General features: G+C 42.7%; 1 protein-coding gene across 3 annotated transcripts in view; it reads left to right on the top strand.

Moving 5' to 3' along the window:
* The window catches only part of STAU2 (staufen double-stranded RNA binding protein 2), a 146300-nt gene extending 135470 nt beyond the window's left edge, over positions 1-10830 (top strand). For 2 of the 3 annotated variants that reach the window (XM_081204620.1, XM_081204621.1), the window contains exons 14-15: positions 8065-8153; positions 9776-10830. In XM_081204620.1, the coding sequence (XP_081060746.1) occupies positions 8065-8153; positions 9776-9869 (183 nt within the window). In that variant the 3' untranslated portion in view covers positions 9870-10830. Of the gene's footprint in view, positions 1-8064; positions 8154-9775 lie in introns of those variants that run through there. The other variant, XR_014010631.1, reaches the window with a different exon arrangement.
* Positions 10831-13026: the final 2196 nt, after the last annotated feature.

Raw genomic sequence — 13026 nt, 5'->3', positions numbered from 1 at the left:
GCCCTGGGAGAGCCCCACGGCTCTCCCAAGACTAGTGGACTGCTTGCGCGCACGCAGAAGCTTGGGGCGCGCTGAGCTCAGCACGCCGCAAGCTCCTGGTGTAGCGCAGCGATCCGCTAGCCCTGGGAGAGCCCCGCGGCTCTCCCAAGGCTAGCGGACTGCTTGCGCGCACCTAGAAGCTTGGGGCGCGCTGAGCTCAGCACGCCCCAAGCTTCTAGGTGCGGGCAAGCAGTCCGCTGCCGCCCCAAGCCTCGCGCACCCGGCGGGACCTCCTGCCGGGTGCGCGACGCTTGGGGCGGCAGCGGACTGCTTGCGCGCACCTAGAAGCTTGGGGCGCGCTGCTTCTAGGTGCGCGCAAGTAGTCCGCTGCCGCCCCAAGCCTCGCGCACCCGGCGGGACCTCCTGCCGGGTGCGCGAGGCTTGGGGCGGCAGCGGACTGCTTGCGCGCACCTAGAAGCTTGGGGCGCGCTGCTTCTAGGTGCGCGCAAGCAGTCCGCTGCCGCCCCAAGCCTCGCGCACCCGGTGGGACCTCCTGCCGGGTGCGCGAGGCTTGGGGCGGCAGCGGACTGCTTGCGCGCACCTAGAAGCTTGGGGCGCGCTGAGCTCAGCACGCCCCAAGCTCCTGGTGTAGCGCAGCGATCCGCTAGCCCTGGGAGAGCCCCGCGGCTCTCCCAGGGCTAGCGGACTGCTTGCCGGCACGCAGAAGCTTGGGGCGCGCTGACCTCAGCCTGCCCCAAGCTTCTGGATTAGCGCAGGGGTCCGCTAGCCCTGGGAGAGGCGCCCGGCTCTCCCACGCTAGCGGAGACCTTGCCGGCACGCAGAAGCTTGGGGCGCGCTGAGCTCCGCACGCCCCAAACTCCTGGTGTAGCGCAGCGTACCTGGGGGGGAAATAAATTTTTTTCCCTTTATTTCCCCCCAAAAAATCTAGGTGCGTCTTATGGGCCGGTGCGTCTTATGGGGCGAAAAATACGGTAGTTGTGTTTCTTTTATCCTTTCCTTTCAGCCCCTACTATATGGCTGTCAAAATCCCTAATGAAGAGCATTTAATGAATGGGTCCATGAGAATTAGGCAGTAGCTTCTCACACCATAGAGAAATGGGAGACAGTAAGCCACAACAGTTGATTGGCTGAGTTAGTAGCATTTGTGTCCGTTCCATAAAAGGGGAAAGTATGAAGAATTAAGTTAGGTGTGTTCTCTGTCTTCAGAAGTATGTGCCACTCCCATCTAAGGTGAAGTGGGCAGACACGCACAAGAGAACCATTTAGGGACATCTTGGGAAGAATCTGAAATGTCACATAGATGTAAAAGGCGAAGGAAATATATCCCTACATTGTACTGAAAAACATTAAATCATTATCATAAGAACGTGAGTTGAAACCACATTTTTCTAGAGCAAGCCTCTGTATGCAACTGCTTTGTGTAAGGATGACCTCATGTTATTAAATTGTCATTACAAACTATCCAGTTCCCCACAGAGGGAAAACCAGAGGGGGAAGAAATTAACAAATTTCAATATGATTTGCTAATTGCTAATTGGCTTAAGGAAACCTAAAAATGACCAAACTGATTGGAAACATCCACCTCCAGCCAGATCCAGACACATATTTATAATGGGAAGAGCAGCCAAGACAAACAAAGAGCAGAGTAGTGCATCCTGTTGGCATTGTGTTTTTGGCATTGCTGTATCTACACAGAAAACAAGTGATACATTAAATGTGTAAAGACATCTGTTTCATAACCTATGGGGCTTTGCTCACAAAGCAGTTGTAAAATCTTCTGGGGGAGAGAAATATTTCTATATATCTGTGCAGATGCTCTTTTGTAAGAGAGAAAAAATCCATTTGAGGAAGTGTTCAGCCTTCGGAAAAACAATTCTCTGCTAAAATCCTTGTCAGATATTTATTCCACTTATATCCCCTCACTGCTGTTAGTTTTGCAAGCATTTCCTAGTTTTTAAGGATTGTGTACATCAGGCCCAGTTCATCTGAAGTGTAGTAACAATTATGCATGACGTTGGGTCTTTGAAGATCTTTATAAGTGTGGACCATTAGGTCATTTTTAATTTATACTTAAAGGATTTCTAGGTCACCCCCATAAAACTATCAAGGCAGTGTACAAACATACAAAACAGTCCAGTCCTTGTACTTCTCTGACTGACTTTGTGAGCCTACCCTCAAACTTCAATCAGAAATGCAAAACATCCTGAGAAAGTAGATGAGTTATCATCAGGACTTAGGATCAAGAGACACTGGTGACACCAGAATCAAGTGCAACACTTAATCTCCACCAATAGCACCTCATACTCATAAAATGACAAAAAAACAACGGTGCTGAATCAGACCAAATTTCCATCCAATCCAGCATCCTCTTCTCCAAGTGGCCAACCAGATGCCTACAAGAAACTTGCAAGTAGGAACCAAGTGCTCTCCCCATTTGTGCTGCCCATGCAGACTTTGACTCTCCATGCTTTACCCATCCTCAGACACTTCCGCTTCCAAATTCATCTGCTGCCCAATGCATTTTCCCTCACCTATCTCTCCATAGTTAAACATTGGGGGACGAGGGGGAAGTATATTACCAGATCTCCTGGAATTTGTGTGACACTGGGGAATGGACAGCTGGACCATAAAGGGAGCAGCATTGAACAATATCTGGTGCTCCCGGTAAGCAGAGCCTGCCAATATTTAGTGGTCAGAATAATCACCACCTGCCAACACCTGGCAATCAAGGGAGAGGGCATATGGTCTTATAAAACACCTGCTGCAAAAAAATTAGGACTCGTGTAAAGAATGTGATAGTGTTACAGAACCAATCAGATTATGCTCTGGAGAGATAACAATGGGTGGTGTGGTGTTAGTGTAGTCAAATAAGGGAATAGATCAGCACCCTCACTGGGGAACAATTACCCTCATCTCCTGCTTATGGACTTCCCATGGGCTTCTGACAGTGCGAAACAAGATGCTGGAGTGGATACGTCTCTGATCCAGAAGGGCCTTTCCTTTGAAATCCTGAACCACTCAGCTTTCTCTCAGTCTTAGCTCTATCCCACAGGGCTGTAGAGAGGATAGAATGCATGTTAACTGCTGTTTAGAACAAAACCTTAATTAACTCGTTCACTTTGCAGCAGAGGCTGGCAGGCCAAGCACAAAGACTTTGCATCCCATTTGTGCAGCATGCTGAAAAAGGGGTGGGGCTTTGAGGTGGGCTTTAGTTTTTGCTAAAAGAAATTTAGTTCATAGTGCAAAGGTGGAAGTGGTGCAATGGTGGTGCAAAATATCAGCTTCATTTAAAGGTTAAAAGAAGTTCTAATGATGAAGAAAGTGTCTATGGCAGTGGTTCTCATGCTTTTTTGTCTGGGCCACACTTTCAGAATAGAATTTGCTCGTTCCACACCAGTTTTTTGTATTGATAAGGATTACATTGAAAAACAAAAAGAAACAAACTCATAGCAATGCTTGATTTTGATAAGATATGTGTCCATATTCTGCAAAAACACACACCCTATACTATACTATACTGAAATGTTTCAAATGTTTATTTGATTGTCCTTGAATCTTTCCGCCACATTTGCCATCCTCTCCTGCCATACCAGTGTGGCATGCCACATCCTTTATGAACCACTTATCTAGGAAGATCGGCAGCATGAGGAGGGTTCAGAAATCAGATATCTTTAATTAAGAAGAAGAAGAAGAAGAAGAGTTTGGATTTGATATCCCGCCTTTCACTCCCCTTCAGGAGTCTCAAAGCGGCTAACAATCTCCTTTCCCTTCCTCCCCCACAACAAACACTCTGTGAGGTGAGTGGGGCTGAGAGACTTCAAAGAAGTGTGACTGGCCCAAGGTCACCCAGTAGCTGCATGTGGAGGAGCGGAGACGCGAACCCAGTTACCCAGATTACGTGACTACCGCTCTTAACCACTACACCACACTGGCTCTCTCAAGCTTTTGCAAGGAAAACCTCTTAAGTGAAGCATTGCAGAATGTAATGCTGACCACACCTTTTTTATTGCATGGCCATCCCTGCTTTACCTGGATGCAATTTTAGGCAGTCATCTAAAGTATTGTAACAAATCCTACCCTGTTTTTATTTTACACAATATTTTGTCAGATAGATGTATTTCACCTTTTTATCCTTGGCATTCCTTCAGCGGGAACAAATGCTTTTGTTCAGCATTGCTGCTGACATTCCCTTCAAAGACATAGAGATAGATGTTCTGAGTAAAGAAAGAAGCAGAGGTTCCCATGAATGAATTCTGCAAACAGCGTGAGAAACTAGGTTAATATTTCATTAAGGAGCTACAAAATAGCAGTGCGGCAGGAACACAACCTGAAGCATTTAATGGGAGCTCGACAATGAAACTGTTGAATCTTTAATCCCATTTTGTTATGTACTTGCTGCTCTCAGTTGAAAATAGCAAAGAAAGCAGCTGTGACGATAGTTCAGGAAAGTGTTCCTATTTTGAATTTTTTTATTTATCATGCCTATGCCCCACTCTTGTTCCATAAAGCTCAGTGTGGCAGCCATATGGATCCCAGATGGACTCGCATCCAGGCAGGCTTAAAGTGCAGGACATTTCTTAGCTTCTACACTAGAACTGCAGTGTGCATGTCTAGCATATAGCTCTGCTAATTCTGTACAGCACATACATGCTATTTGTTTTCTGCCGTCCAGAAAAGTGATAAGCCTTATATGAGCTGATTAAAATGGAGCTTCCGGCATGCCTGTGCCACAAGTTGTTGAAAGGTCAGGCGTCTGATTAGCATTCACAAAATACCAACATACATACTGAATATTACATTGATGGAATTCAGCAAGAGGTGGAATGGTGGGAGAAGAGCTCTAATTGTTTCAGTTTGTAGAAGGAAAGGGGAAATGTGATTGTGGTGTTAGAGTGGGGCAGCAGCGCTTGCTAAGCTGATCCCAGCATGAAAGGAGTTGGCAACATTAATGAACTGAAGGTATCGCTCGCAAAGGAATGATCAGCCCCATATTTTTAATTTCATCCAGCACATTTACATCCCAGCCCAAGGGGGCTCTGAAAGTGTTGTTCAGGTGATTTCCACAATTTTTTTTAAAAATCACATTTAAGTCTGGGAACATGAACAAAAATAACATGGTGTCCCTGTGGAGCTAGGGTTTTTGAGGTTGCATCCTGCCTTTATCCATCATCTTTCCTGCAGCCCCCCCCCCGGCAACCATTGGTATCTTCTGAATCTAGAACTTGCTAGCCCCATGAGGCAAGTCTTCCCTTGCTGGCAGTTCTTTTGTCTTCCAAAAAATGCTTACCAACAGCAAAGAAAGTGAGTCTCATCTATAAAAGGAGTGCCTTTTATCTGCTTTGGTTGGTGATATAGTTATATTTGTTCCTGGGCTGAGATACCTTGGCTGCTGTGGCCCTCCCACTGGTAATCTCAAGATTGGATGACTGTCATGGGCTTTTAGTAAGACTCCTCTTGAGCTTTCTGCTGCAGAATGCAGCCACTAGGTTATTGGCTGGGACCTCCCACTGACACCATGTAACACCTCTGCTGAGGGAGCTGCACTGGCAGTCAATAAGCTACTGGGCGGGTGCAGTTAAACATTTTGCTTTTAGAATTTAATGCCCTAAATAACATGGAACTTGGCTACCTGAGGGATTTCCTTGCCCCATATATTCCTGCCCAGCAACTGTGCTCCTCAGATGGGGCACAACCAAGAGTACCGCATGCCCCAGAAGTGTGTGTAGTATGCTGTAGAAACTGGGCTTTTAGTGTTGCAGCTCCAGCCTTCTGGAATTAGTGGCCAGATGAAATAAGACAAGCACCTGGCATTGATATTTAGATAGCTATTGAAGACATATTTGTTTAAGAAGGCTTTCCCTGAAGTGTGACCCATTCATTTTATGGGATATCTATATAGGAATGTTATTATTGCTCCTGCATAACTGAGTGTGTATTCTAGTAGTAGCTAGTAGTACTTCTTGTTGGAAAGGCTGTAAATAGTGGGAGTTGTGCAAGTGTGAAGAGGTAGAAGCATTCTGAGGTTTGGTGTTTGATGAATGCCAAAGACTATTAGTGCCAACAATAAGAAAGCATACAAAATTAACATTTCTGTCCATTTTTTAAGGGAACAATAAGGATTTGGCACAGAAAGACTCATTAAAGTACAGTCTGAAGGAACTTGGTATGACTTGATTAAGTTTCCAAACAGAGAAAGACCACGTTGAATGCCACCAGGAGCACGCAGTTCATTGTGGCATGATAGTTTTCAAGGTCGCAGGAGGGAGGCATAACATATTAACCATTAAACAGAAATAAGAAAAGCTCTATTCCTTTCTCTCATGTTGATTTGTATGTGTGGGTTGTGTGCATGCGTTTTATGTTTTTATTGTTGATTTACTATAGAACTTTTTTAAAAAAATGTGTTGCATCACATCATTGCATTGTGAGTTACCATACCTATTCTTCACTTCATTGGCTGTTACCTGAGAGAGTGAGGGAATTTGCAGTTAAGTGATGTCACATTTTGCATCACTTGATGTTACAACCCCATGTCTGCCACCAGAGGTGTAGGAAGGTCAGGTGGTACCCTATGCAGAAAATTTCTTGTCACGCCCTCCCCCCCCCACACATTGATTTATTGAAATTTTTTTGCCTGCAAAAATGGTTTTACATTATTTCATATTTTCTTACAAAGGAATGTGGATTCTGGGCCTCTGATAACAAGTAGGCAACTGTGGACAGATACGTAAATCTACAGGATGGATTGTGTTTTGGCTTGTGTTATTTTATTTATACTTATTTTTTATTTATTTAATAAAATTTATTTTTTAAAACCTGCAAAGTGGTTTACCAAAACAAAAAACAAACAAACACCACAGCAGCAAAATCAAGAAAAATTAACAATCCTACTTTAAAACATACAAAAGCTAAAATATTAAGATTAAAATTACTTCAACTTTCTAAGCATCTAGGTATCCTTGCCTAAAGAAGATTGCTTTTAGCGGGTGCCCAAAAAGCGTCTAGCAAAGGCATGTGCTTTGTTGCAATAGGCGGGGAGTTCCAAAGTGCAAGTGCTGTCACAATAAACAATGCAGTACAGATATTATGTGGAACCTGTAGTAGTGCTTGAAACTACTGAAGGGGAGGTTTTATTTATTGTGTTTTCACCATGCTCTGTATTATCTGAAAAGGAAAACATTTATTTAAAAAACAGGACTGCACAGCAGCAATCTAGTCTCATCATGATCAGTGGGACTTATTCCCGAGCCAATGGTCCATAAGATGGGCTGCAATCCTATGCACCCCTTGCATCCAACTTGTACCTAAAACCCTGCACAAACCTGCACCAGAGAATTGTAGAGTTGGAAGGGACCCCTGAGGGTAATCTAGCCAAACCCCTGGGGCAATGCAGGAATCTCAACTAGACCATCCCTGACCCTGCTCCACTGAATTGAAATTTCAGCCTTCACGACATAGGAAAACAGCCAAGTAAACAGCTATTTTCGTGGAGGAGGGTCAAGATATTAACTGATATGCATGAAATTTCATATATAGCTATATAATCCCTTGTGTAGTAAGATAATACCTTTGGAGCAGGCATTTTTTTTTAAAAAAAAGTTTTTTTATGAACCGTCCAGTAGGGCAGTAATTGTTCCTTGGTAATTTGTCACCCCCCTCCATGATGGCACCCGGGGCGGACCGCCCCCCCTTCCTATGCCCCTGTCTGCCACATTGGCTAGTTTTGGCCTCAGAGTAGCATATGAAGCAAGGAAGTATGGATCTAGGTAATCTAGAGACATGTAGATTGCTTCATTTTATACAGAGGATGCTTGTTTTAAGGTACAAAGCAAAGCTGAGCACAGAAAAGAAAAGTATTAGCCAGTCTTTCTCACCATCCAGTGGGGGAATTCTCTTTGTTCACAAATCCATCTCTTTTTCAATGTATCTTTATAGCCCTGAGCTTTGTCACCATCCACTGTGTCCCTGATACATATTTGATGTCATAAAACATTCCATGTTCATTGCTAAATAGTATGCCTACTTCAGTATCTATCATTTTTCTTTAATTCCTCTGTGTTACAGGCAGCTTTAAGTGCCTTGAAACAGTTTTCAGAACAAGGACTGGATCCACTTGAAGGAACTGTAAAGCCTGAAAATGGTTCATTTGAAAAGTAAGACTCACTTTCACAGTATTCTTTTGGGAACATGTGTGCTTGCTTAACTGGACTTTTTACATGAATGGTGTAGATGTACTGAGATCTTTCCAAAATACGTGGCCTCTTCTGATCTCATAGTCATGTAAACCTTGTAACAATTTGGCACCATTGCTGAGAGTAGGTTTCAGAATCACTTTGGATTGTTATTAACCGGGGTCATTTAGTGTGCTAAGATGAAGTATAAATTTAAATAACAAATAAATAATTTGACCATCCACATGGGCTTTTAAATACATGAAATCTGTGAATTCGTCATATTTTAGAAACATATTTATTCTTCGCAGCTGCGAGATCCCATATAAAGATGAGGGCAGGTAGTATGAATTTGGTTTTTGACCTTAATAGTTTGGAGTCAGTTTCCTTCATTTAAGCACTTCACAAGGTACACCTCTCAATAATCTAGAATACTGAGCATTCTGATGTGCACAAACAGATTGATACCTTTGTGGAACTGCTGTGCAAGCAAGCTTCCTATTCATATTACTAGAGGAAGCTGCACTTTCATCGAGGCTGCTGTCTCTTGCACATAATTGAGGGTGGAGAAGTTCCATGTCCACATCATATTTCCTTTAGCCGCAATAATTTCTAGAACTGGTCAAATACCTCTGACAGTGCAATCCTATACATGTCAAGAGAGAATTGAGTTCCACTGAGGTCAGTGGGACGTATTCTGAGGTGGGTATAGAATTCTCACCTGAGCTGCATAGTGGGCATTAAAAAATGTCAGTCTGTGAAGAACTGCAGAGCAAGGCAAATTTTGTTGCTTTGCTATTAGAGCTGTGAAGGCCCAGGGAGGAAACTGTAGAAGCGGCAGGGAAACTTTTTTAAAAATCAATTTACTAGTTGTTTTCTCAATTTGTTTATGAAAAATGGGGGTGGGGGAAACCTAAATCCATTTCCCCCTGGCCCTTCACATTTCTATTTGCAAATAATATATCCCACAGATTATGCCAGATTTCCATGTATTTCTGATTTGTGACCTAAGTGCTGTGATAAGCTTCCTGCCTTGTGAAGCCTGCAGTATTATAGATGAGAAAAAGAATTGAAGTACGCTAGCTTTGTACTACATTAGAGTTAAATGAAGGATGTTAAATACACCACCTGCTCTACCTTTGTGCGTGTCATTTCTGTTTCCTTTTTAAGTATGCAGATGCAGACATCAGAAACAATCACATACAGAGCGTACAGATTGATTGATTATAATATTAGATGAATGTACCAAAAGTTTCAACTTGTTTGTGCACCGGGCATGGGTAGATAGCGGTATTCCTCTTCCTCTTCCTCTACCTGAACCTGGTTTGGCTGAACCCCAGACAGGAGCATGTTTTTGTTAAGCAAGCGATGTTGGAGAAAAGCAAGAAGCTGATATATAGTGGCTATTTGTAAACTAATTTAATCAGAACCATTTACCACATGATCTCACCAGCATAGTATCTGAACATAAATATTGTTGTTTCACTTTAAAATGTCCCCCCTTGCGGTGACCTTTGAATCTCATGTGCCATCTGCTAATAAAAATGTCTTAAAGATGTGCAACCCTGGACCTTACCGCTCTTGTTAATGTATTAATCTTTCAGACAAGTCAAGCATCTGGGAGAAAACGCAGACAATAAACAGACTAACTCAGGCACCATTGCTCAGGACTGCAAGGATTCAAAGGCTGTCGTCTAGGAGCTTCCCAGCACCCGTGGCTGCCACTGCATCCTTATAAACCTGTCAACACGCAACAGGGTGTATGTGTACAAGGAAATGAATGACTAATACCATTATTTGAGTCTTATGTGAAGACAACACTATTCTAACACAGGAGATAGTCTACATGGTACTGTTTATTGAATGGGGGAGAAATAAATAAAACTGGCTGTTTCCCCTCCAAACCTTAAAAAACTACTGGAGGTTTAAACAGCAAATAATTAACTAAGACTTGGTTGGAGAAATTAAGTTTACAGTTGCTTAATACTCTGGAGGAAAGGAAAAGTCAACATTAGGTTGAGTTATACGACTCCTTTATAGTGTAGAATAAGTTCAGCTTTCCTCTCTTTTTTTTAATTATGCTTGAATATTTTGAAATTAATCAATGACAGTGCTGTGAGAGTTGTAGTTGTTGTCTTCATATATAGTCATACAGCTTCTCTTTCTATGCCAACATTATGCATTCTTCATAGTCTTATGGAATACATTATGCCTGTAAGATGCACGACTCCAAGTTGTTTGCAAACTGAAGTTTAAATCATGACAAGTATTTGCTTGAACGTTAATGACCGGTCACAATACGCTACAAGAGAAAGCAGTGATGGTATTTGATTTCCCTTGCCATTCGTTGATTGAAGAAAGCACCTTGCTTCCAAGAAACACATTCCCCCCTTTGTTCTCTGTTGTGTGAAACACATCGACACCTCATTCTGTGTTTTGCATCAATCTCTCATTCGCATCAACTGAGTGTTTTTAATAACTGCATTCTGACCGCGAAAAGTAGAAAAGGATGGCAACGTCATCTCAGAGGACAAAAAGTGGTGGAGCAGGTGTGTAAAACTGCCAGTGGGGCAGAGACAGAAATTTGCATTTTTATTCTGTACTAGCATATACAAATTAAGCAAGTGGCCAACGCAGTAAAACCACGTCAGTTCATGTATACAGTGGTGGTGTCATCTCTTCTTTAATTTGTGATTAACACTAGTGAAATGTGTCACCTACACTAAGATAGGAGGCTGCCTTAGACACTTCTCCCCTTCCCTGTCTCAAAACACAAAAAAGAATACAGTAATATGCATAAGTTGCAAAATGTCTGCACGTCACAAAATTTGCGTGTGTAGAAATTTGTGTTATCTCAATGGGTTTGTGTGTGTAAAACAAAGAATATGCACACCACTGGCCGCTCGCAAACAAGGCAGTGTGCCCTGGGTGTGCTTTCATTGCATTTGTCAGACAAATAAGGGACCAATGTAGTTGTGTGTGTGTTGCAACAGCTGGAAGTGCCCACAGTTCATTATTACCTTCTGATCATAGAACAGACTTACTGTCTGCCACATAGGCCAGTGTTAATCTATGCCATCTAAGCACCATTTTAACCAAATGCTCCCAGGCACACTAGGGAAAATCAGGCGATGTTGGAAAGACCTTATGCAGACATTCAGGGCTACAAAACAATAAACATGAGAGAGGGGTTGCATTCACTTGTCTCGACCCCACTGTCACACCCTGTACCAGCCCCTCCTGAATTCTCTCTCTGAACATATTTGCAAGTTCCAGTGCATGCATGTTCATCGGGCTTCCCCACTGCAGACATGCCTTGGGGAGCGGCCAACACAGGACTTGGCAGCAGGGGCAGGGCATCTGAGGGCAACCCTGCTCTCCTCTCTCACATGATTATTGTGTGACCCTCAATGTCCAAATAGGGCTAAAGAAAATTCCCAAGCACAGTAAAATCACCAGCTTTTGGAAGAAGAGAACTGGATCCTCTTTTATGTGAACAGACCTTCAAATTTGCAGATACCCTCAAGTTTATAGGGCACTATGAAGGCCTAGAAGCTTGCAAGATGGGCACTAGCATGTTAGCACTTGCCTAAAACTGTATGGGAGTACAACTCTAACAATGGAAAGCGGTTTCTGAGCTGGCTTTCTGTCCACTGCTTCTTAATATCAAGCGGAATTCCGAGAGCTAATTTTCTACCCATAGTTATATTTCTTTAAGTGTTGTCACTATCTAGCCACAGGCCTTACATGTTAATATTCATAAGCCTTCTCTCTTCTCTGTGAATTCCAACACCTATCTAAGCAATTTCCTGAGAAAATAATCTTTTTTTATTCTTACTAGTCCTACGGAGCCGCAGGCAGGATTTGTTTCTGTTACCCATGATACCATTTTTGCAGAGCCAGGTTTGAGATTCATTAAGGATTGAGGCTCAGTGCAACAGTTAGAAATTATGTAGTATAGCTACTCTTATTTTAAAGGGCTAAGGGACCCATTTGTAACAGGTTACAAGCCTAATTTTATTGTCAAGTAATATTTTAATTAGGCCCTAAGGCCCTACGAAGCACACAAGAGAAGGATTTTCATCAGGAAAACCAAGGGCCTAATGCAATTAAAAAGAAGGAATTTGAACTGGTCGATGTCAGCCCAAATGATGGCCTCCAATTGCACATTTAACCTTTCAACAGATGGTGCATTTTCTTTACTCATATGTGAATGCTGTTGTTGTTTTTTAATTATTTGTTTTTGGTGACCCTAAAACTACTGATACATTGTCTGCAGAGCTCTGAAGGCTCTGCAACAAGATTATTAAAACTGATCCTAGCCAAGAAAACGATCTGTTTGCATCTGGCGCATGGCATGGCTGCAAATGTCCTACAGTCCTAGAATATGGCCTCAGTTGCAGAATCTGTTTTCTGCTGCAGAGGATATGAAGTTTAATTTCTAAAGGACCCCATGACTATAATGAAAACCTGGCTGCAGATTAAGCAAACTTCAGTGCATTGTTGCATTCACATCTAGTTTGTGTTGGGTCCTATGGAATACCATGTTGGACGTGTATTTATGTTTGAATACAAATTGTATTGTTTATTTAGAATATATATTTACATATGACATTTTTCAGAAAAACCTGCAGAGCATTTCCCCCAAACAGCAGAAAAATCAAAATAAAGCATAGCTAGTTGACATCAATTGAAAACACTGCATTTAAAAGGCTGAGAGCGTAAGAATGTCTGGTGCTGAAAGGATAGCATTCTTGACATCAAGCAAGTCTCCCTGTGGAGGGTATTCCACAAACAAGGAATCACCACTAAGAAGACTCTGTCTCTGGTAGCCAGCTGCACTAGTCTGGATTGT

Source organism: Podarcis bocagei, assembly GCF_964188305.1.
Source record: "Podarcis bocagei genome assembly, chromosome: 8".
Classification (NCBI taxonomy): Eukaryota; Metazoa; Chordata; class Lepidosauria; order Squamata; family Lacertidae; genus Podarcis; species Podarcis bocagei.
Note: the sequence above shows the minus strand (reverse complement) of the source record. Positions and strands in the feature narration are given on the sequence as shown.